Genomic DNA, 24,293 nt, shown 5'->3' on the forward strand with positions numbered 1-24,293 from the left:
CAATAGCATTTACCTTAACAATATGTAAAAGAATCATTATTACAAATTTACACAAAAAATTCTTCCTGTACATGATTGTCTCAGTGATGTACCTATTAGTTTAAATTACACATATTTTAAACTACTCTGTAATGTGCTAAAATCAAAAGTAGTTGCTGTACCATAAGGCAAAGGCTTATAATAGCCTTCAATCCTATTATACATATCCTCAGTTATATGATGTCAAAATATAGTCTGTTCATAAATAAGTAAAGATGTACAGAGTACCCTGGGTATGAGAAACCATAAAGTAAACCTTCTTTACAAGAAAATTACTTCACTGGTATTTCTGAAAAATCTCAGTCTTCATTGTGCAATCAAGTTTGCTGTGTTGAAGAATCGGTGTGTGTCACATTGAAGAGTCTAAAAGCTAGAAGGCATTTGCAGGTCATTTTTTTTTTTTTTCTTCACAGGTATGAACCTTTTATTTCCTTTCTTTTTTTCCTTTTTTTTTTTTTTTATTTCTTTCTCTTTTTCTTTTTGGTAGCAAATACGGTAAAGATGAGTTGTTCAAACACTCGCATGGCTTATTTTCGTTGGACTCGCAGTACCACAGTCAACAGCTGTTCTGAAGAAAAAGACATGCTCCTCCATTTACTGAAAGGGCAAGGGTTAAGACCAATTGCAGCTGTATGTCAACATGTTGAAATCACAAAGTTCTGTAGTCCAATGCTGACACAAGACACAGGCATCCCATCCATGGGCAGAAGGAGGCTCTGAGGTTTGAAAGTGCTGCTGAGCTGCTACAAGTACTCCAGTTCCAAGGCATGGTGAAGGGCCATAAGGTCAGAGTGGCTCGAGATCCTCCAAAATGGCATAGCATGCTGTGAACAGCACAGACAACATGTAAAAATAACCTCGAGCATTCTGGTATTTAGACCCACCCATTGTCTTTCGCAAGTATAAGGGAATGCTGCAAGGAGAGAAAAAGAGCTCTCAAAACCCTCAAGCCCTTCACATTTACCTCTGGTTACTCTGACCCACCCCCTCAGCATAAATTCTCAGTAATAGCAAATCTAGTTACCAACAGGAACAGTGGCAAACGTGAAGAAATCATAAGGAAGGGAGGAGGGTCTCATCTCTTTACAGGAAAAACAGATTTTAGCATATTGCAGAAGAAAATACTGTTTCTAGAAAAAAAAAAAAAAGAAAAATAACCTATACATGAAGCATGTGGGTAGTTTGAGGAAGGGAACAGAACCTGATAAAAAAAATAGAGGAGGTGAAAGTGTTATTTACTATCAAAATGTGTTTGTTCCTTGTGGAACTATCCCTGGCAGGTGAGTTAAGAACATAGCCAGGGTGATTCAGAATAGCTTATGTGTTCTCACATCACTTTGAATGGAATTTTATCCGAGTCATTTGTATAACATCGCTCATTGTTAGCACTGATCTTAAAATATATTTTCCATATAGGACAATTTTAAAATAAATGCATTTTTTTTCCCCTAATAGCTGTAATAAAATATGTCTGGAGTACAAAGATGTTTGTAAAGAACCTGAAGAAGCCAAAAACACAAATACTGGGAAAAAGCACGAATCACCTCATCCATGAAGGGCAAAAATCTGATTAAGAATAATTTTTATATTCTAAACCAGGGATTATAGTGTCAGCAAGAACTTTTGCATAAATAATAAGAAAGATAACCACCAACTTCAGTCAGGAAAATATTCTATAAATCCCATGGTAAAACAGTTTCAATTCAACGTTCTGAGGGCTAACATGATCATGTTAATCTTTTCATTGTGTCAGCTTGTGTCCTGGCAGCTTCAGGAGGCAAATCACAAGCAGTATTACCACAGTAGCTTCTGAGTTCCCCAAACATTTTATCTACAACTTCTCAGTGAGGCTTTCTTCAGCCTGCTTCAGCACCTCCTGGGTAAATTCCTAATTCTATTAAAAATGGTGGCAAAACTCCATCTCTTCCAATTATCACTTCAACACTGACCTCCTTTTTTCATTCATGTCTTCTCAAATTTTAAGTTAGAGAACAAATCTGAAAACAATGTGAAACTCCCTCTTTCCAGCCGCATAGTTACTGTAAGCCCTGTAATATGACCTTATACTTACCACAGAAGGCAGACACCTTAGCACAGAGCAAGCACAGGCAGCCGGGGAAGAATACAGGGATGTTGTCCAGGAAGATAGGGACCAGGCTAGGAAAGCTAAGGACCAGTTAGAATTAAACTTGGCTAGGGATGTTAAGGATAACAGGAAGAGATTCTGTAGTTACGTAGCAAATAAAAGATAGACTAGGGACAACGCAGGCCCCCTCCAGAACCTATCAGGAGAACTGGCTACCCTGGATTTGGAGAAGGCTGAGGTTCTTAATGACTTCTTTGCCTCGGTCTTCACTGGCAAAGGCTCTGACCGCACCACCCAAGTCTTGGAAGGCGGATGCAGGGACTGTGAGAATGAAGACCCTAGGCCCACTGTAGGAGAGGATCTGGTTTGAGACCATCTTAAGAACATGAAAGTGCACAAGTCCATGGGACCCAATGAAATCCATCCACGGGTCCTGAAGGAGCTGGCGAATGAAGTTGCTAAGCCACTGGCCATCATATTTGAAAAATCATGGCAGTCAGGTGAAGTTCCCGACGACTGGAAAAAGGGAAATATAACCCCCATTTTCAAGAAGGGGAAAATGGATGACCCAGGGAATTACAGACCAGTCAGTTTCACCTCCATGCCTGGCAAATTCTTGGAGCAGATTCTGCTGGAAGGCATGCTAAGGCACAGGAAAAACAAGGAGGTGGTTGGTGACAGCCAGCATGGCTTCACTAAGCAGAAATCCTGCCTGACCAATTTGGTGGCCTTCTATGATGGGGCTACGAAACTGATGGACAGGGGCAGAACAGTTGACGTCATCTACCTGGATTTGTGCAAAGCATTTGACACTGTCCACACGACATCCTTGTCTCTAAATTGAAGAGACATCAATTTGAGGGGTGGACCACTCGGTGGATAAAGAATTGGCTGGATGGCCGCATGCAAAGAGTTGTGGTCAATGGCTCAGTGTCCAGCTGGAGACCGGTAACGAGTGGTGTCCCTCAGGGATCGGTGTTGGGACCGGTCTTGTTCAACATCTTTGTCGGTGACATGGACAGTGGGATTGAGCGCGCCCTCAGCAAGTTTGCCAATGACACCAAGCTATGTGGTTCAGTTGATACGCCGGAGGGAAGGGATGCCATCCAGAGGGACCTCGACACTCTTGTAAGGTGAGCAGATGCCATCCTTATGAAGTTTAACCATGCCAAGTGCAAGGTCCTACACCTGGGTCGGAGCAATCCCAGGCACAGCTACAGGTTGGGCAGAGAAGAGATTCAGAGCAGCCCTCCAGAGAAGGACTTGTGGGTCTTGGTTGATGAGAAACTGAACATGAGCCGGCTTCAGTGTGCGCTCGCAGCCCAGAAAGCCAACCGTATCCTGGGCTGCATCAAAAGGAGCTTGACCAGCAGGTCAAAGGAGGTGATCTTGCCCCTCTACTCTCATGAGACCTCACTTGGAGTATTGTGTGCAGTTCTGGTGTCCTCAACATAAAAAAGACATGGAACTGTTGGAACAAGTCCAGAGGAGGGCCACGAGGATGATCAGGGGACTGGAGCACCTCCCATATGAAGATAGGCTGAGAAAGTTGGGGCTGTTCAGCCTGGAGAAGGCTGTGTGGAGACCTCATAGCAGCCTTCCAGTATCTGAAGGGAGCTTACAAGGATGTTGGAGAGGGACTCTTCGTTAGGGATTGTAGTGACAGGACAAGGGGTAATGGGTTAAAACTTAAACAGGGGAAGTTTAGATTGGATATAAGGAAGAAATTGTTTACTGTGAGGGTGGTGAGGCACTGGAATGGGTTGCCCAGGGAAGTTGTGAACGCTCCATCCCTGGCAGTGTTCAGGGCCAGGTTGGACAGAGCCTTGGGTGACATGGTTTAGTGTGAGGTGTCCCTGCCCATGGCAGGGGGGTTGGAACTAGATGATCTTAAGGTCCTTTCCAACCCTAACTATTCTATGATTCTATGATTCTATCATAAATTTGTCTTTAGAAGTTCAGGTAAACAACTCTCAGTTTAGAAAGAACTATTGTTTTAGAAGAATGCTGCTTCCATCCAATAACGGTGTGATGACGAATTGGGTTGAATTTATAGAATAAAGAAGAGATTTTAAAAAGAAATGTAACCATTTAGTAATGGAAAGTCTCTCTGAAGTCAAATGGCAACTGTGCAATAATCAACTGTTGCTCTTGTGAGAGTCAGAGAAGATATTACTAAATTAATTATTAATAAGACGAAAAAGTCACATATGATCAGCAAATGAGTGCTGTAAGAAATCTAGAAAATGTGCACCCAGAGAAGGACAAGGGTTAGCAAGTAGAGTTGCACAATTAGAAGGGTGGCAGAGTGAAGGAAGTGGCTTTCACTTCAGTATAGCTCTAGTCTGCCTACAAAGAAAAAGGTTCCCATTAGCAGCTGGAGAGAATTTGATAAGCACCGGGACAGTATACTGTTATTTAGTTCTATCCAGAAGAAATCTGTGTGTTTGTTTGTTTTTCCCCTAAAAGCAGTCCAGGATGTTAATCAAAGGATAATGAGGGGGAATGACTGGAAGGTTGTCTTTGATATGACACTCCTGATCTACATTACAATGCAACCTTGATGCATCAACAGATACCCACATTCAGAGTATGCCAAGCTTTCAGACCAAATTTCTTTAGGAATAAAATAAAATGACCCACAAGGAAGCATCTCTGGAAGAGTTTCTGTTCTGCTTCACTTTACTCTGGATTGTTACAAAGCCTTAAGAAACAGATGAGTAAATCTCAGCTTGAAGATAAATGCATGAGCAATAGCTGTTTATTGACAGAACAAAACAAATTCAGAGGCAATTCAGATGTTGTTCAAAAAAGATGTTTATATTTCCAAAACACTTTTACAGGTTAATCCTTTCTTTAAGAAGGAAGTGTTAAACACTGACTATAACACCGACAATTTCTACAGACAGACTTCCATTGTACTGTCTCTATCCTTCATCAGCAACAGAAACTAGATGCAATTAGCTCATTCACAACTCCATGTCCCAGTGTCTCTTCCTTGCTACATTATAGATTGTCTATCTTCCATGCTCTGTCAGGTCAGACACTGCTGCTTTTCAACTCAAATCTTTCCTGAAGATTAAGTTTTCTCAACATGATCAGGAAACGAAACAGAAAGAGCAAAACAAAATTAAAATACCTCATGTTCTCCAGACTTTCCAACAGCTTTTATGCACCTATCTCTTATATAGGCTGTGAGACCTCCCTGGCATAATTTATAGCATCTGATAGGGGTATTATATCAAGGACAAACAGGCACAGCTTTGTGCTTGCAGAATGTCCGTGCAGTGTTTGTCAGCCAACTGCACTTGGCCAGCAGTGCTCGGCAGCACTGCCTCCCTTCCTTGCACACTGCAGTTTCCTTCTCTCACAAGCCCCCAGCCAGGTAGGACCTACCTGCTCTCCCTTGCCAGCCAACCATAGCCCCCTGCTTCTCCTAGTTAGCTTGGCACCAGCTCTGCCACAACCACTGGGTCAGAGAGGTGTATTCAGCCTAAGACATGGTGTGGTCAAGAGTTTGGTGGACACTTGCCACTGCATAATATGTCTGCAGAAGCCAGGAGCCAATGACATGGATGGCCTCCAAGGTCATACAGCAAACTAATGAATAGAGAGAATTGTAGTAATAAATTCTTGGCTTTCAGTTCCCAGTTCATGCAGCTCCAGCATTATACTGCTTCCCTAGTAACAACTTGAGCATCACAGAGCATACACACACCAGGCAGCTAAGGCAGTTAAAGACCCTGATTGATTTAACAGAAGGTTTAGCTTCTGCTAAATCAAATTACAGCGACTCTTGCTAGATGCCCATATGCAATATCGAGTTTTGGATTACCTTCAGCTGTTTATGGTCAGATTTTAAACCAAAACTTTAAGTGATCTTTATTTTGGCTGTATCATTCTATTCCAAATTTACTTAAGTGTCCTCTGCTTTATTTATGCCCATCTGTGAAAGGAGCATACCTCCCTTTACTCCATATAGTTACAGGGGTGAGGTATGGAATGATTCTGGAGCGTTCTATGAAAACAAAGAGGTTGTGTAAAACTCAGGATCATAATTATTTTCAGTTCTCCTGCACATAGGTCAAAAGACAAGCAGCACACTCCCGAGAAATAAAGCACGGCAGGAACGCGGCGGCTGCACAGGGCTGGAATCTGCACTGGTGCTCTGTGCATGGTTGAACACAGCTGATTCAGATCTTTATCAGTCTGACCCTATAGCACAGCCTTCACATCTAAAAAGAGCTTCACAGCTAAAATCCTCATACAGATCTATATATATCTTTATGTATATGTTTGTGTATGTGTGTGCAGTCTCACACACATATATGTCCACATATATGTATATAGTTCACGGGGCATATAAGGTAATTTTCACCTTATCTAAGGTAACAAATGATTGTACAAAACTAAAACATTTAAAGTAACAAAATTATCATACTAAACCTTACACATTATTCTTGTATTAACACGCTCCATTTATCCACAAGTATTCAGCCCTATCAAAAGTGGCAACACACCCATGAGACAGAAGGACAGAAGTACATTTTTTCTTACAGAGTGACTAGGCAAGAGTTCCTTTATATATATATTTACTAAATATTGCCTTTAGAAAGCCATGCCTGCCAGCACTTAGCACACATGTCACGTACAACATGTGTCTTCTGAGCACACTGAAAAATGCTAATATCTCATTTGCTGCTGTGGGAGAATGGATCACAAATGCTAACCACTAATAAATAGGTGGTGTAACTGGATGGTATGCTATCTAATGAAACTATAAGAAAGCTTTTCTTATTGCATATTGGAATATGTATCTAGACTGGTACTAAACCAACGATTTTGTGTACTATTTCAATATCTTCCAAGTAAATATGAAGCTTTTGCCTTTTAAAAATCATTAATTGCTTTGTAGATGATACTTTGTAATAAATACATTTAGGAAATTTTTAATGATTTAATTGTGATGGCATTTTGAAATGAAAATATAGTGGCAAAACATTGAATTTGGGTTTGGTGTAAAAAACATGAAGAGTGAAATTATTAATTTAGTAAATCTAATAATTGCAATATTATTAAGTAACTCAGAAGATAAGGTATTTTATTTCTGACATAGAAGCAATATTATTTTTCAGTGTGTATTTACTGAAAGAATCAAACTTCAACTATTTTCTTCAACAAGAAAAAGTTTCTATAATTACACGTACAAAAGAAAGCCATTTTTTGACAGAAACTTCAAAAAGTGCAGACTATACTCCTTCCCTTAAATGAATACATATTTGTACAAAAACTCTACTCCTGAGATTTGTGATGGATTTGAACAGAAAACTCATCAGTTTCTGTCATCTTTCACAGTATTTTTGTTGTGTTCCTGCCAGATTTGCTGAGCGGTCATCTTTACTTCCTACTCTAAACCTGACCAGCACAGTACGACTGTGAGCTTAAAAGCAGTGGCATATTGGATACCCATTTATATTCTATTTATTGCTCCACAAAGATTTATGATTTTTCCTCCCAATTTCCCTCCGAAGCAGCAGGACCATTTTGGAGACAAAGGGAGAAGCCGATTTGCCCAGGCTCTCCTGAATCACCTGATGTAAAATCCAGCTTCTCAGTGCAAAGATCCTCCTTCTTTGTCTCCTCTCGCAAATTAGAAATCCTTTGGAGTATTCTCTTAAGCAGAAAAACTCAGGACTTGAGGGTTTTTTTCTGCCTTATGAGTATTTCCCTACTGTGCCTCCAAAGGCAAAGGCAAAAGATGAGCTCAAACAAAGCAGAACAAAATAAAACAAAACAAAACACAACTAAACAAAACAAAAAAAATCACAAAACACAAACCAAAGCAAGGCAAAACAAAATGCCAAGACAATGGAGTCTCTGGCAGAAAATCCCAGAAACTTATTTTGCTAATGGCTGTGTCACCACAGTGGCACTCAGATGCAGTGGCTCTGACCCACACAGCACCCACAGGGATGTTGGCAGCCGTCCCAAGCACCCCTTGGCTCCCACACCGGTTTTTCTCTCCCCTCCTCTCCCTCTTTTCCCAGGGAAGCTCATCCGAAGGTAGCAACCTCCGTGTGAAGCCTGGCATTACAGCCAAGCTGGCTAGTTGCTGAACTGATCCAGAAGGGTACGATTATTCCTCAGTCTGCAGCACAAACGTCCCGAGAACTTTAATTGTCTTATAAAATATTTTGCTGGAGGTGAACAGCTAAACAAAGGTGTTGATACAATGGCTTGTCCCGTGCTATGTGAAATGTAAGAGTGTGTGGTTTCCTCAGTGGATTGTATTTGTTTTCGTCAATCAAAAGAGGCATTCTATGACAAAACCTCAGTCTATCATGAAAATATTTCTCAAAAGAGCAATGAGATATTAAACGCTATTAAAAAGTTTCTACTATTGATTTTTACAGGAGATTTTAAACGTATTCTTTATTTTTCCCACTGTTGTATTGATCAGGACTTTCTCTGAATGAAGGACATAAATGAAAATCTTGTTTTATGATGAAGCAATTGACAAATAATTGGTAAATATCAAACCTTAACTTTCTTACCTCCTAAGCTGGAAGTTCAGCTCATTTTATTACATAAACACAGAATTAAAAAGTATCTCAAATTAAATACACTTGAATTTACATGCTCACTTAAAAATAGTCATTATAGTTTACATGTTATCAATGAAATGCTGTTTAAAGAAGGGTGTATTGTTTACTATTGTTTACTAGTGTAAAGAAACGTACATATACTAAGAGCTTCACCTCAGGCCAAATTCTTTCAGCAAAGTGCTTATCAGGAGATAAGCAATGCAATGGATATGTACTTCGTGCCACGTTGGATTGCTGGGGTTTGCATTGTTTTTTGGGAGGTAAATTTCCTGTTTCGTTTGCACACTCTCCACGGAAGGTCTAGGTTTTTACTGTTTTCTAATACAGCCATACCATTTATTCCTAAAACAGGGCATACATCTTTAAACTGAAGCACAGCCTACACTAAGGAACATTCCCATGCTGATACCTCCTAATAACTCTAGAAACAACCTGAGGGGGAGACAACCAAAAAGGCACCATCTGAGTTGGGAGCAGTTCCTAGTGCTGCAGGGCACCACATGGTTCTTGCTCTTGCAAGATGCAAGGCCCAAACTTTAGAGATAAATATTGCTTTTGCAGTGTGATATGGTGGCTTCTTTTTTTAGTGGAGTAATGAGCAGGACAAGAATCAAATAAGCATTTGCCTTAATTGAATTAATAGTTTCTGCAGGAAGGCAGGGCTGCTGATCTACTTATTGACTTCTCTGGAATTGCTGTGGCAGATAATTTAATCCAGAGCATCTAACATACTTTGAATCTGAAAATTCCTTCCACTGACTAAGAATACACAGAACTAACGGCACAAAAGAACTTTCTATACTGCTACTTGTCTTAGCAACTGGAGAGGCTTTTTCTTACGCTTTTCTGAATCACGTTTCCTGTTGAAAAAAAGCACTGAATTAGATAATGTTACTGAAAGGACTACTCCTGCCATTATCATATACAATACTATTTTACTGATCACCAGAAGAGGAACAAAGAGAAGAATTTTCCCCCCTCCCTGATCTTAGATGCAGCTTTTAAAATGTAATCATTTACAGCGGGAAAACATTTCTCCGCAAAGATGAAAGGGATTTCTGAAGGAGAAAGGAGCAAACTGCTCCCCTCAGTCCGCCAAAGGGATATATGAAACTGAGACTCTACGAAGCGCTGGGACAAGCCGGGAACCTAACCACAATGCTTTGGGGGCACAAACCCCAGATTTCATGAAGCAAAACCAGTCAATGGTTGTTAAAACACCATGCAGACTAATTAGTTTCACTTCTCCAATTTAGGAAGTTATAGTGGAAACAGATACAGAAGTACCGCAGAGAGTTTCATTGTAAAAAAAGCAGCTTGTGAAAGCAATACCTGTAAAAGGAAGCAAGAACAGAGATGCCCATTTTCTTTCTCTTACTGTTCAAATAGGCAGTATTATGTCTCATTCTTCCAAGCAGAGTCTGTATCTGCTGTACTTGGGTAGAAAAGCAAGACCAGGAATACTGCCTATTTGTAAGTGGGAAGTAGTGGAGTTTACTGGAGCTTTTTATGAAGCTTACACCATACTGGGATAAAAAAGTGAATTTTTTTCCTTCTTACAGAAAAAATAAAAAAGACACAGCCAAAGAGTATCCTCTGCTCAGTTAAATGAGGTTATGAACAGGACAAGCCACAAGTAGTTATCTCAACACAGAATCCAAATTACTGACCCACAAGAAAACTGAAATTTATGTATACCTACTCCAGGCCTACATATCTTTTCAAGGTGTGACATATAAGTATTTCATAATAGTCAATTTGCACACTGCCTTTGACTAGCAAGAACTGCCATTTTTTGCTTATACTCATAACATCCTATATGGTATTTTGGGATGCCAATGAAAACAGAACTATTAGTTCTTGGCACAAAAGCTGGGGACCATTTTCTGGCTCCTTTTTGAAATACATGAAACATACATAGCTAGCTTAATGTGTCTTTTGGAGAAAGCAGGGCACATCATCATCTACAGTTTTATGCCACTTTCTACCAGATATAGTCAAAACATATTTCATAAAGCAAAGATACAAACCCCAAATCAATGCATACTGCCCCATATCAAAGAAAAGACAATTCTGCTTTCAGACTCTTGATATCAACCCACACGGAAAAAGGGCCCTTACCTTTTTTGCACCTTGTTCTTCTTCGACACCATCCCCTATAACAACATACACTACTTTTCTTCCAAATCTTTGAATTATTCGCTCAAAACAACTTTCCTTTCCTGAAAGAAAAAGATAAGGCTTTTCAGGATAGGTGGTGATGGGATGACATCAAATAAATCACTTTTTAGCATGATCTTCCCAAAACTTTGAATATATAAGCAGAGCTGCTGGGAGAGAAGAGCCTCTCCCATGGGATGGTGTATCAAGGCTGATTGAAGCTTTTCTGCTGCCACAGCAACTGATAAGCATCCTTAAAATCTGTTCCGTGAGGTCCTTTAGTACACATGCCATGGTAGACAGAGCATACTAGAGGTCTACAGTATCACCTTTCTTGTCTCCTTTCCTAATCTGAGACAGGTTTCTGGAATTTCCATACCAGGAGAATTCTCTACTGGCTGTTTACGGCCAGTATCCCAAACTGAGCAATTTGATTGAATCCGAGTTGAAATTCTAGCTTTTTCTCCACAACCTGTGACAAGATTAATCACAGCTCCTGAAACAGTAGTATTCTGACTTAGAATGTCACCCTAAAAATTTAGATTTAAATGCCTGTAATCCAATACATGGGCAAGGTCCTTGATTCTGCACTGGGATCCATTAATGCGGTTCGTTGCTTCACTGCACAGACCTAGGGAAACGATCTCAGTACTCCAGTTCTACACACAGGTACTGATACTGGTAAGCTTTAGGTACTGTTAAGCCAGAAGGAAAGTAAATGTTTACAGCTGAGTTTTCTCTAATGTCCTCATTTTGAAAGATCACTTCAGTGAGGTCACAGTACATGCTTACCTGTGTGCCTACAGCAACTGATGAGAAAACCTGCATTTTTCAAAATAGTTATTTCAGCTACAGAACAACATCAGTGTAAGAGCAAACAGGCTGGAAATTAAAAGATTTCTAGCCAGCAGAGAAGCCAAACTACTAAATGACAACCTTTAATAACAGTGCCAGGCATAAGAAACCTCCAACACTAAGTAGGTTGAAAAGGTGCTTGAAAATTATGAATCATGTCAAGTTACAAAATTCTCATGATTTCCTGGGAAGGTTAGTGATTGAATGCAGTTTTTTTTAAAAACAAACCTGCCATCCTGTCACAAGTGAATATTTATTAAAATACATTTTAATTAAAATGTGTATTTAGAGTATTATAATTCAAAGTTTTAATTTACTTTAAAGTTTTGATGGACAGTACCATAATATTTCTATCCAGGATACAGTTTTAAATCTTTTATAGTATTGCTTTCAAATTTCTACATGAAACTCTTAACCAAGTTTTGGGGTTTTTTTAAACAAAACCAAACAAAATAACCAACTATTTTTTCTCAGCCATTTAAGTTTCCTGTATGTAGATACTTAAGAACACATGAAAAATGTTTTCGCGCAGCCCACAATTTTGAGGGAATCTGAGACAGAGCAGATTTGTCATAATCACGTTAAAAACTACAAGCACCATTGCCATCTGGTCCTATGTACTTCTACATACTCAGAATAACATCTTTTATATTGAACCAGAAAACAGAAATAAACATTTGCCTGGCTGAAGCTTGTTACAGCCAGGATGAATGAACTTAAATAATCACATTCTGCAGGAAAACATTCTTGCTTCTGGTAAATTGTTTACCAAAATTTGTGCCAGAGCCCATGACAACAAATGGAGCCAAGGCTTACCTTTATGGAATTCTTCTGCTAATATGGGCAGACTTTAGTGTTCTATACTTACAGCCTACTAAAAAGCCTTCTCAACTGCTATACAGCCTCCCAGTTTTGAGAAATGATGACAAAAAGCAATTATACTTCCTCCTAACAGATGCTGCATCAGTGTTAATAGAGCTACAGAAGCTTTCTGTGCTGGATCATGACAGACATTTGAAAAGCACTTTTAGGATGCTTTAGCATGAAGAGTGTTTCTTAAGATCAGGTATTACTAATGTCAGTAATTCTTAATGAATGCATGTAATAAATAAACATACACTACAACATATTTTTATTTAGAATTACAGCTTCAAATGTATCACATTATAAAAATAGCTCACCTATTTTAGTTGCACTGTAAATATTCTCTATGGGAAATACAACCCCTAGTCCATATAACAAGACTTTTGCCAGAGCTGGAATTAGCTGAGTAGTTGTCACAAGAATGTTCACACAGTTTGTCCTATGGAAGAGAAAATGCGAACATCCTTTTTTAACAAAGCAACACAGAAAAAAAACCAAACCAAACCAAACCAAACCAAAAACAGAAAAAGGAAAACCTTATGCCTCCCGTCAGAAACTCTCAGTATTATTACTTCCACTTACAAAGAAGGTTATAATTTTTTTCCATCTTACAGGAAAGCAAGACAGTGGCATGATCGCACTAGAACAAGGAGTTAAGGGGTCCTTCAGGTTCAGCATTTTGGCCAGCTGGCCAGGCAGCTTTTCCCAGATCAGCAGCAGACATCCTACAGTTTCCTAACTGCCCCATACACTTTGTACTCACCTAGAATGAATGAGAGTGAGTGCTTTCAGTGCAAGTGTTAACCAAGAATCCGTCAAAGCTTCAATTTCTGCTCTTAGTTGTAACCAAGCCTCTCTTTTTGCTGGACCAAGAAGACCTGCAGAGTAGATAAGGGCATGTCTGCATTGAAATTAAGTAACATTCTGTCATTTTCCTTTGCTTTCATTAGCTCAGATACAATTTTCCATACACTGCAAACTAAACAGCTTGCTGAATACTACCATGTTAAAAAAGGCACAGAAAGCAAAAGTCCTTCCCTTTTACTACTTCTATATTTGTTAGATACGCCAGAGTCACTTGCCTCCGACATTATTTTTGTAGGTATTATATATTTCTTTTACTCGTCTGTAGCGGAAAGCCAATTTTCGCATCCAGTCCACTCCTCCGCGCACCCCTGTTGCAAGGCACAAATTTGCACTTGTGGCAGCTGCGGGAAAGCCATCGGTTCCAAAGTTGTAGGTGCTAGTCAGAGATAAGAAAACCCCCAGATTAACAAAAGGCAACAGGCTACATTCAACCACCACTTTGCTGGGTTGCAAACAATAGGACAGCTAAAAGGAGAGAGTGCTACTGTAAGTGTTAAAGCAGTTCATCACTTTCCCAGGAAGGAACTTGCAAAGCAATGTTTTATCTTGTTCAGTTCTCTTGTACCTTAAATCTTGACCGTTGTCATCTGAAGACACATCATCAATGTGAACCTGGTCGCATTCCTAAGGCAAAAGAAAGACTTTATAATTTTCTTGATCTTGCAAATCACAAAAGTAAATCTATAAAACACTATGAACAATCTACTCATCAGGAATATTTTTAATTGCGGAAATCAGTAGATGGCAGTCTTGCTAAAACAACTATTTTACCTATTCCTTGTGCTCATTTCTTGGAATAAATGCACACCGTCATTAGCTACTACTGTTAAATGGCTTTCCAAAAACACATTTTTGTGTTTAGAAAGGAAAGTGGTTAAAAACAATTAGCATATGTGTTCCATAAACGTTCTTGTAGCCTTTCAGGTACCTTAAAACATCATGCTGCTCAAAGCTGATTCAGTCAGTGCATAAGTGTAACTGAAACCAGACATTTTGGTAAATGTAACATATTAGAAAAATTAAACCTGATGCTAACCGCCAATGAAATTATGACCTCTGATTGCTGTTGAGCCACACACCAACACAGCCTGAGGCCAGTGTTTCAGAGGAGCACAGATGAAAAATCTGTTCCTAGTTTGCCATTCATTTGAGAGTTGTGAGTTTCCTTCTCTCTCTTTGGTCTTAGTGCATGAAAGCAGCATGCCAAGATGAAGAAAATCTGAACAGAAATAGCCAAATCAAACCATCTTTCTTCAGTGACTATATGCAGCCTAACACAGCACACTCATAATTAGCTTTGTCCATCATGAAATTAAAAACTGTAAAGCACAGTTTATCCACAAAAAAAGAAAAAACCCATTAGAACATTACTATTAACAATTTAACTTTTGGCAGGAAAACAAATAAACCTCTGGCACTCCAGATCAATCTCAATTCAGTGCTTGAAACAATAATGGATTTCAATTATTTTAATAATTTCCTCTTCTCTCTTTTAATGTGAAGTCCTATAACAAACATGATGTATTTTAAACATGAAAATACTGCAATCCTTTATTTTTGTGTTACTGCTTTCCTCTGAACAAATTTTTCTCTCTCCATGGATTTGTGAGGAAGGGAGGGAAGACAGAAGTGGAAAGAAACTCAAACCAGCTGTTCCCAAACAGAATTAAAATCATGACCCTCAACCCTTTTTCTAAAACATCTATTTTCCAGCCAACCCTCTCCCAGCAAGCAGCAAGCTCCAAGGAGGAAAAGACTTTGACCCCGTAACCTTCTCCTCCTCTCCTGAGGTCAACAACCTCAGATAAGAAAAAAGCTGAAGAAGTCTCTTTGGCCTCACATGATGGCTGTGGATTCTAGCTTTTTAAAAGCATAGGTCTACAAAAAACACCTCAGAAACTTTTCTAATACTTTGAATAATTAAGTATGGTCTTTTGCACATATAGTTCTTCTTACTGTAATATATACTCTTTTCTGTTTTATGCATAGGAAGCTTATGCTGGAAAGAGAGGTAAGAGTGACAACCACCACAGGAAAGACAATAGTACATTCGCTCATATTTAACTACCATATAGTGAATTTCCTCCTCAGGCAGAGAAAATGTAATAGATGTACAGACAGCTGAAACTACAAGTGTGACCACATGTTGCCAGGCTTTGAAAATCAACTTACCTAAAAAAAAAAAGAAGAAAAAAGAAAGACGGAAGCTTCTTCAGCAAGTTATCAAATTCACAGAAATTAAGTTTTCTTTTTGTTTAAAACTGAAAGCAACTGTCCACCTAAATGCCTATAAAATTAACAATTCAAATATGAACTGAGTGTAAGCTAATGAAGGTACACTCTCCTGAATCCATGAGTTTCCCACGTTAGTTATTTTTTCCACTGCTCAGTGACTTCTGAAATTCTTCATGGATAGAAAACTTAAGCTCGAGTTGTCAATATAGCAGTGAAAATTATCAAGTCAATAGACTTCTCCCCAGCTTGGAAACTATGAATGACAACTGGAAAAAATGTTAAAGAAGAGGATTCAAAATAGAAATCTGGAAAAAAGAAACAATTTGTTTAGTAACCACAAAACTAAAGGAAGAAATAGAAGCTGATCTTCTCAAGGGCAGAAGCTCACCTTCTGAACAGACTTCCAAATTTAACTCTTTCAGGCAAAAGATAGAGGCAGGGAGGATGAGACCACTGCATTTTAGATCCCACAATTAGAGACAGCCTGAGGACATAGAACTTTAATTTACAGCGTAAGGTCTTGGGATCATCATAAGCCCTGGGACATCACAGACATCCTCCCTGTCTGCCTAACCATCTACTTGATGGGTAGAAAGCCAGAACTGAAATGATACATTAGAAATAGAAATCATGGTAGTGAAAGGAAGAGGGATTTTTGAGACAAAAACCCAGAAAAGAAATCAGAGACTAAATATTGGTGGGTAAAGGTATAGAAACAGTGTAAAGAAAGCAAGCAAAGTGAAGAAAAGGTCACGAACTTCACAAACCTCAGGTGAAATACTGAATATAATGGAAAGAGACAGTATCCTCTTTTTTCAGGAATAAAAGAATTAAAAATCAAGTGAGGAGGGAAGTAAAATTAAAGCATAAGAGATACATGTTATAATTTGGAAAGGATTAAAGACCAATGTGATTGACACTATGTTACAACTAAAGGAAGGTCACAAACAGTGCACGACTGTTTTGTTCTTCTTGAGTGGCAGGACAGGCTTTGAGGCTATATATGAGCTTTGAGTGCCAGGTATTTTTCACACTGTCTAGCTGACTCAGACTTTGGGCTAATAAACGATGGGTGCATTTTTCAACCCTGAACATGGGAAGGAAAACCACTCAATTTAGCAATTACTCTTTTAGCAGTAAAGTTATTTAGAAATAACTCTTCAAAGAAGCCAGTTACCTGCCCACCACTAACTGATCTGGTCCAATGTTCCTTCAGAACACCTTATATTTGTTTTTACCTGCTTGCTTTTTGTGTAGCGTTTTGTTCATGGGCAAAGACTACCTGAGACACTGTTCAGTCCCCTGATTAGCTATAAGCAAGCACACGTGTATTCAACATTTAAAAATTGCAGTTAACTCAATACACACCATAATCAGGGATATGCTAAAATGAAATTTGACCAACAAATAAAGTATGCACTTCCAACATGTACATTTTTGAAAAGATGGATTTTAATAAAATATAAAGACTCATAAAGTCTTCAAGTACTTCCCTAAAAAGCTGTGACAAAAGCCAATTTAGAGCTAAACAGCAGGTTTACCAGATATATTTGACATTTTTGTAAAATTTTCATAGGAAATACAGTACTGGTATCTTCCCCTCAATTTCTTTGATAAAGCAATTCCTGAAATTAATACTGAAAATCCCTGTAAAAGCACTATAAATAAATGTTATTTATGCATGTGTATTTTGTTATGATCGAATCGTTCAGCAGTCAGCTCCAAAGAAGAACATTAGAATTGTTGGATTCTTTTTTAAAATAGGCTGAATTGGCAAGTAAGGAGCAAAACATCCTGTGGTTTATGTATAAAGATTATGCAGCTAGCTGTGTTTTGCTCCTAAAGGTGTTGACCTTGCAGCTTCAGTATATCCAGTTTGAAACCTTCATGAGGGGCTACAAGTGATGACATGTTTGTACTGAAGGTTTGGATTTCAGTCAGACAGGCTAAGATGCAGCTCTGCACTTTGGGATCAATCCCTGGAAAGCAAAATGCACTTGGTAAAGTTCAGGGACAGTACTTTCAGAAGGGCAAAGCACCTTAGATGTCGAAATTCTGTTCTTATCCAGGTCTACCTAATTTGCACTGATTTTAATGAAACCTTTGCCAGAGTGCTTAATTTTAATTTGAAAATGAGAGTTAGGCTACTAAAACACAGAAGTTTTAAAAGGCCTTACTCATGGTGTCACATGCATATCCTGTGTATGGGGGCAGACATAGGATAGGACAAGTATTCACAAAGGGCAATTCAGGGCAGGGAAGTGGCGCTGCTCTGTTTCAGATCTCTGCTGCAGATCTCTTGCAGGCATGGCCAGGTATCATAGGGCACGCTGGTCAGAAACCTGAATTAATTGGGTTTTCCTACAATCAGCACACTAGCTTGATGGGCGCTGTGGGAAACAGCAGGAGAATGGGGCTGGGCAGTGGAAGTGGGACTGGTTCTCCTGACAGCAGCCTGGCAGCTGCCCAAGGCAGCACCCCTGGAGCTATGCCAAATAAGTGGCGTCTGGAAGCTGAGGGGGTTTGTTCAAAAGTTTTCATGGGGATTTACATTTTAAGAAAGAATTCGAGGCAGAGAGAAAATGCCTCTTCTGCAAAGGGAGAAAGCGAATCTTAGAACAGCAGCACGGAAGAGAGCAAGCTGTGATATGCAGGAGGATTTAAAAGCTGAGAGACCCCAGCAAAAACTATTGTCAAGGGAGAGAAAGGTGACATTTCCTATATAATTTTAAATTGCAAGTTTAGATGAGGCAGGACACTATATAGGTGATATAAAATATTAGTAACATGCCCAAAGCATGCTTAGAGCAACAGTATTAATGGTGATATTGGAGGGTTGTCCAATTAGCCTCAGGGAAAATGAGAGTGTCAGCACATACAACTCAGCAAGCCTACCTACAATAGTTTAAGAAGTTACTGTCCATGCTGTCCTTTGTAGTTCGATCACAACTGGCTTGCATGGATCCATATGTTTTTGTCTCTCAGAACTTTCAGTGCCACAACTGGTAGCTAAGCTTGAAACAAATCTCCGGCAGCAGCTCAATTAAACCAACAGACATTACATGGATTAACTGAGACTTGTTGCCATGTTCCCTCCCATCAGCTCTGCTCTGGGGCTTGAAGCACCAGCAGATATGCGCTTGCAGGAGCTCCTTAAAACTGCTGCAATCCTTTGCTAAGTGAAAATATGTCTCCAGTGAAATGCAGTAAGTCAAAGAAAAACAACAATCAAAAATTAATGACTAGATGAGTCTAGCTTAAGACTTGTACACAGAAAGCTTGTGTCTTCCCCCTTCTCTTTCCCAAAGCATTTGCTAACTCCTTCCTGCTAACTTTTCCTCCTTCTCGTTTCTGTTTTTGTGTAATGAGCCAAAAACTCCCAGAGATGCTCCACAGTCATCATTCACAGCTCCTAAAATGCCTGGACCTACGTAGTCTTCTGGAATAATTCCTTTAAACTAACTTAAGATCTCTATAAAGATTCATATGCAAAGCATTAAGTTATGGCAGAAAAGTTCTACAAATATTTATGTTACTTTGCTCCTTCACTACCACCCGTCAAGTTGTGCACTTCTGCCATAATTATGTAAAATATGCCTCACTACTCAATTTACTGTAGGAAAATTAATAATAAAAGATATTAAGGCTGCTACAAGAGTTCCTCTTATCTGTGCCAATACTACATGCCAAGTGGAGTGACGCAATGGCTAGCGTGCTGATCCTCTATATTTCATGTTACAAACCCAACAAAAATAAATCTAATAATTCTGCCGTCTTTGAATAATCACTGACTGTAAGATAACTCTGGACAAGTTTGCACATTATGAAAAGGAATAATGTGAATAATATTATGATCATAACCTCAAAGGATGCCAAAGTAATACAGTCCCAAATCTGCTGATTATAGCTAAAATACATTTCCACATTTGATTAATCATCCTAATTTACCGTGAGAAAACTAACACTACGCTGTCAACTAATTGTTTCAATACCTTAGTCTGCAAAGCCAAATGGGAGTGAAACCCACCCCCAACCAACAACCACCCTTTAGAAGAAGCTAATTTCATTTTGCCTTTACATCAGCATGCCCATTGAGACAGCCTGGAAGCTGGCCAACTCACAGGAAATGGTTGCTGGGATTCTCTGTTCCTCTCATATCTGTCATTATGCAATTATATCCACTGCTTCATTTTCCCTACTGAACAGTAGAGAAATTTGGTCATGTGCATGTGAGAACAGATCTGGCATAACAAGTCAAAGCTGCAATCCTTTATAAATGTGATGTACCTTAAAAAAATGTAACTAAAAAAAAAAAAAAAAAAATCCTCAAGTGCACACTGCTGTGCTTTTAATGCAGTTTTATGACAGCGGTACCTCTGTTTATGTCTTTTCCAGAAATGAGATATACACCCTTTAAGATATATACTCCACAAATACTCATCAATTCTATAAGCCACCACAGCATGCTTTTTCAGAAGGCATGTGCTTATAGATTGTCAGAGATTGGTTTTCCAAGCAAAAATTGTATATTCCAAAGCTGGAATGACCATTCGTGAATGACTATTTTTGATTATAAATCTGCTGGTTTCTACATATTTTTACTTATAGTTGGGATTATCTTCCTGCAAAATAAAAAGCAGACTGCTTCAACCATTCACTAGTCCAATTGCAGAAAAATAACATACAAGGATCCCAACATTATTTAACAGTAGTCATTAAACCTGACAAATAAATCTCTGTTTTTCACCTGACTAGAAGGATATCAAAATCTGTGGTATGTGTACAGGTTAGAAAATTTAACTACACAGAACAACAGCCCACCTATATCCTGTGTATGTATATATACATACATGTATGGCCTGTGCCAAATGCTCTTCTACTGTACTTCTGTACTTGCTAAAAATACAAAACCCTCCACACTTCCTTTCAAGCCAAGAAAACAAAGGCTGAAGTGCTGAACTTCCTAGCCCATCATCGTGCAGTGCCTGTTAACATACAACACAAATCCATGTGAAAGAGCACTGACTACTGTTCGCAGGTTCTCAGCACTGGCACTCAATTGGCAGGACCTGTCATCTCTGTCTAGCCTGCACTTTGTGACCCTAACATTTTCTCTTCTTTCCCACCACAATTATTCAGCGCTGGAGAAAAAAGGTGCAGATTACCTGTGGGTCAGGCACAGGATATGAAGAACAAAGAGTTCTTGAAATCCACTTCATTCTGTCTGACAATTTGCGGATGAACAGTCAAGGAATTAAATCGGGCTGTGATGGCTTTCAAAACACTCCCTTTTTAAACTTAAGACTATAAAGAGAAGCTTATAGTGTAAAAAAAAAAAAATCCGCCCACCCCCCCCAAACCAAGAAAAAAACACCCCCCAAAATCAAACCCCACCTTTTACTGTTAAAATAGGACATCAAAACTAAAAAGGCAATTTAAAGCTATTAGCTATATATACTTTTAGCTATTATAAACACTGAGGACCAAGAACTGAATTTATTTAACAAACTCATTTTCATAGCAAATGACTTTGGAGTGTGCTCTCTTGCACTGAACACATAACGCTTTCAGAATGCTCAGTGGATGCCATTCTTTTCTAATAGAAATAGTGATTAAAATCCTATTTTGCTTGGTCACACGAACAAGTGCATTTGGATTAAATATGATACTACTAAAGTAAACAGTGTTTGTTCCAAAATAAACACAGCTCTTATTCTGCAACTTGTGTTTATTGAAGTAGCTGCACCAAAATCAAGGTTTACATTTTCATTTCAGCTGCACCTTGTAACTGTAAGAATCCAATTTAAAACATGACTTAAAAAAGTACCTATATAGCAAACATAACATGCCAGTTACATTCCCACAGCAAAAGAAAACTCTTTTTTTGCTACTTTTCTTTTCTTCCTAAGTGTCATGAAGCAGATATTTCAAGGACCGATAGTGTCTTGGTATATTTTACTCGATACATTGAAATCTTTCTACTGAAAAGGAAGATGAAAATGTAAAATTCTATTGCTGGAAAAGAGTCAGAAAAGCTCAGGATAATCACAGTAAGCACAGTGCTCCAAATCTCAGAGCCTTCTTACTTGATTTAGGGTGTAAATTTGTTATTCAGGTTCCAATTCAGAGATATTCCCTGTGGTTCTGAATACGCTCATTACATTCCAGTTGTTTAGAAAAGATAAAAAAATGAAACTATTCTATTTCAGTAAGGTATAATCTTACTCAGGGAAGTGTTAGAGAGTGCCTCTCTAACAAACAATTCTTGCTATAACTCTGACAGAATAATTTGGTTTTCTATTTCTGTATAGTTTGCAGAAAAACAGAATGGAAGAGGAGGGTGTTAGAGAAAGAATTTTGCCCATAGATAGAAATGGCTAAATAAGACTCAAGTTTATCTGTTTAAAGAGTTTGTGTCACTCATGGAAAGGACAGTGTTAAGTTCAAAATGTCAAATTCACTTTATTTTAAAAGTTCAGCACTTCACATTGTAAATACCTTCTTTACAACATGATTCATGTTATCTGTGGATATATACTTTTGTAAAAAGAAAAAAATTCTATGACTAATGAAAGCCAGTGAAAATAAAATATGAATGTGTTTAAAGAAGTAACAAAAGCCATGAACCTGGTCAGCATGTAATGAATTATTCCCAAACGTATCAACTTGAAAGTATACTTTTAGAACATACACATTTTATTAAAACTATATACCAAAGGTTGTTCAGATATATTTAAATTTTAAACAATTTCAAAATTAAACTAATAAAAAGAATGATTTTTCCATAAAAGCCTGAAAACAATATCTCACATCTCAGGAAATGAGAGGTTCACATGGAAATTTTCACAAGAAGATGTGAACTCTGTATCTCAGTCCTGTGCAACCAATTAATTTAAACTTGCTGCGTCTTGGTGCTGTTGATCTCCTAAATGTATGTGTTGAAATGAAAACTACAATGCTTTGGGCTAGCAAGTCTCCCATCCTTGTAATTATCTGCTAATGGGGTGAAGACAAGGATTAAAATTCTCTCTGCTAACCTCGGCAATGCAGACATCTAAAATGTTTGCTTCTATAGGTAGCCTGAAGACCTTTGCACAACTCTGCATTTTTCTCCTTCCTTTTCTTTCCTCCCTCAGTGTTGTGGGGTGGTTGTTGACCCCTTTGCTACTTCACAGTGGCAGAAGTAGGGAGTGAGCTGAGGCACGGCTGCCCTGCGCAGACGAAGCAGAGGATGACTGCCTGCTTCAGCAGAGCTCTGGGAACTGAAACCAGGACAGAGTGCCAGCTGGATAGGCAAGAGTTTTTGTGCCTTACAGCTTGACATTTAGAGAAAGAGAGGAGCAACAGGAAGGTAAATAAAGTGTTAAAGTGATGCTATGAGCTTGGTAGGCTCCCATGTGTTTCAGCTGAGCTACACGTGTACAAAGACCACTCCATCTGATTTTCTTGAGAAAGGAAACCATATAGGATCTATTTTCAGAGGCACCTAGTTTGAAGGTACTCATGACTGGTGACGTGAAAGAAGTTTAGTGGTTAATAAGTTGCATAAGCCTATAGGAATGATTTCAAGTAAGCTAAGGAGGTATCTGCTATTTTTTTGTATCTCTAAGACTCACGGAACCACAGTAGCACATTCCACAACAGTCCGGCATCATGCATTTTGGATGGGTCAAAGCTTTTAGCTGGGTTTTGCACACACCAGCAAAGCCACAGTCCTGCCTATGAATGAAGACTTTGTTTTGCATTTCTGTTCATATACCTACAGCTATATGTGCACCATAATTTAGTCTTACATTCATGAAGTGGAACTTCATGAGCTTTCTGCAAGTCACCCATGGTTGCAGTATCATGTAGATGAGAAACTATTTCCAGTCATTCCATCATATACATATCAGGGAAAATTCCTTACCATTATTTGTATTTCCTTTCCTTTCTTTCCTTCCTTCCTGCAGTGAACTGAGCTGTTCCTGGATTGCTACTGTGGAAAACGAAATGCAAATAGATGGGCTTTGTGTTTCAGTCTGAATGTGCTAAGATGACTGCTGCAATGCCTGCTGGAAGGGAGTCCACATTTGTTGATGGGTCATTATAAACTGAACTCTTCATAGGACTTAAAGTACCTTAAAAGTTAGGTTTACATCTACAAATAAATGAGTGCTGTAGAAAAAAGGCTCTACTGATGCTTTTGGAATAATCACGTTCAGCTTTCCAAGAACTCTCTGTTGCTGAAGGTGAACTATCAGAAGTTGAATCATAGGCTCTTCATAAAGCACACTTAGCCACAGTCTGGTCAGAAGGTTCTCATTACAGACATTACAAACATCAAGAGCAGGGGAACTCTTGTTTTAGCCAAATGAGAAAAGCCATTTTTGAACAGATATTCCTCTGTTGGGCCGCGAATGACTCTACTCTGGGTGACCAGGGATTAGCTGAGCTGCCATCCTTATGATATTTGGAAGTGGGTGGCAGATTCTTATTCAACGAACTTATTCAGCAGCCTTTCACATAATTGTGTTGTTTTGTTTTTTTTTTTTTAGTTTGATTGCCCATAAATCTAATTTCAGCATGTGCTACAGCCCTTT

At 38.8% G+C, this 24,293-nt stretch overlaps 1 protein-coding gene across 7 annotated transcripts in view; it reads right to left on the reverse strand.

Moving 5' to 3' along the window:
- Window positions 1-273: 273 nt before the first annotated feature.
- Window positions 274-24,293, reverse strand: part of EYA1 (EYA transcriptional coactivator and phosphatase 1) — a gene marked incomplete at its 5' end in the record, with an annotated part of 152,849 nt that continues 128,829 nt past the window's right edge. For all 7 annotated transcript variants that reach the window (XM_080610713.1, XM_080610712.1, XM_080610709.1 and 4 more), the window contains 6 exons: window positions 274-863; window positions 10,852-10,952; window positions 12,927-13,048; window positions 13,373-13,487; window positions 13,692-13,852; window positions 14,042-14,100. In XM_080610713.1, coding sequence (XP_080466839.1) covers window positions 783-863; window positions 10,852-10,952; window positions 12,927-13,048; window positions 13,373-13,487; window positions 13,692-13,852; window positions 14,042-14,100 — 639 coding nt within the window. In that variant the 3' untranslated portion in view covers window positions 274-782. The remainder of the gene's footprint in view (window positions 864-10,851; window positions 10,953-12,926; window positions 13,049-13,372; window positions 13,488-13,691; window positions 13,853-14,041; window positions 14,101-24,293) is intronic.

This window comes from Psittacula echo (assembly GCF_963264785.1).
Source record: "Psittacula echo genome assembly, chromosome: 2".
Lineage (NCBI taxonomy): Eukaryota > Metazoa > Chordata > Aves > Psittaciformes > Psittacidae > Psittacula > Psittacula echo.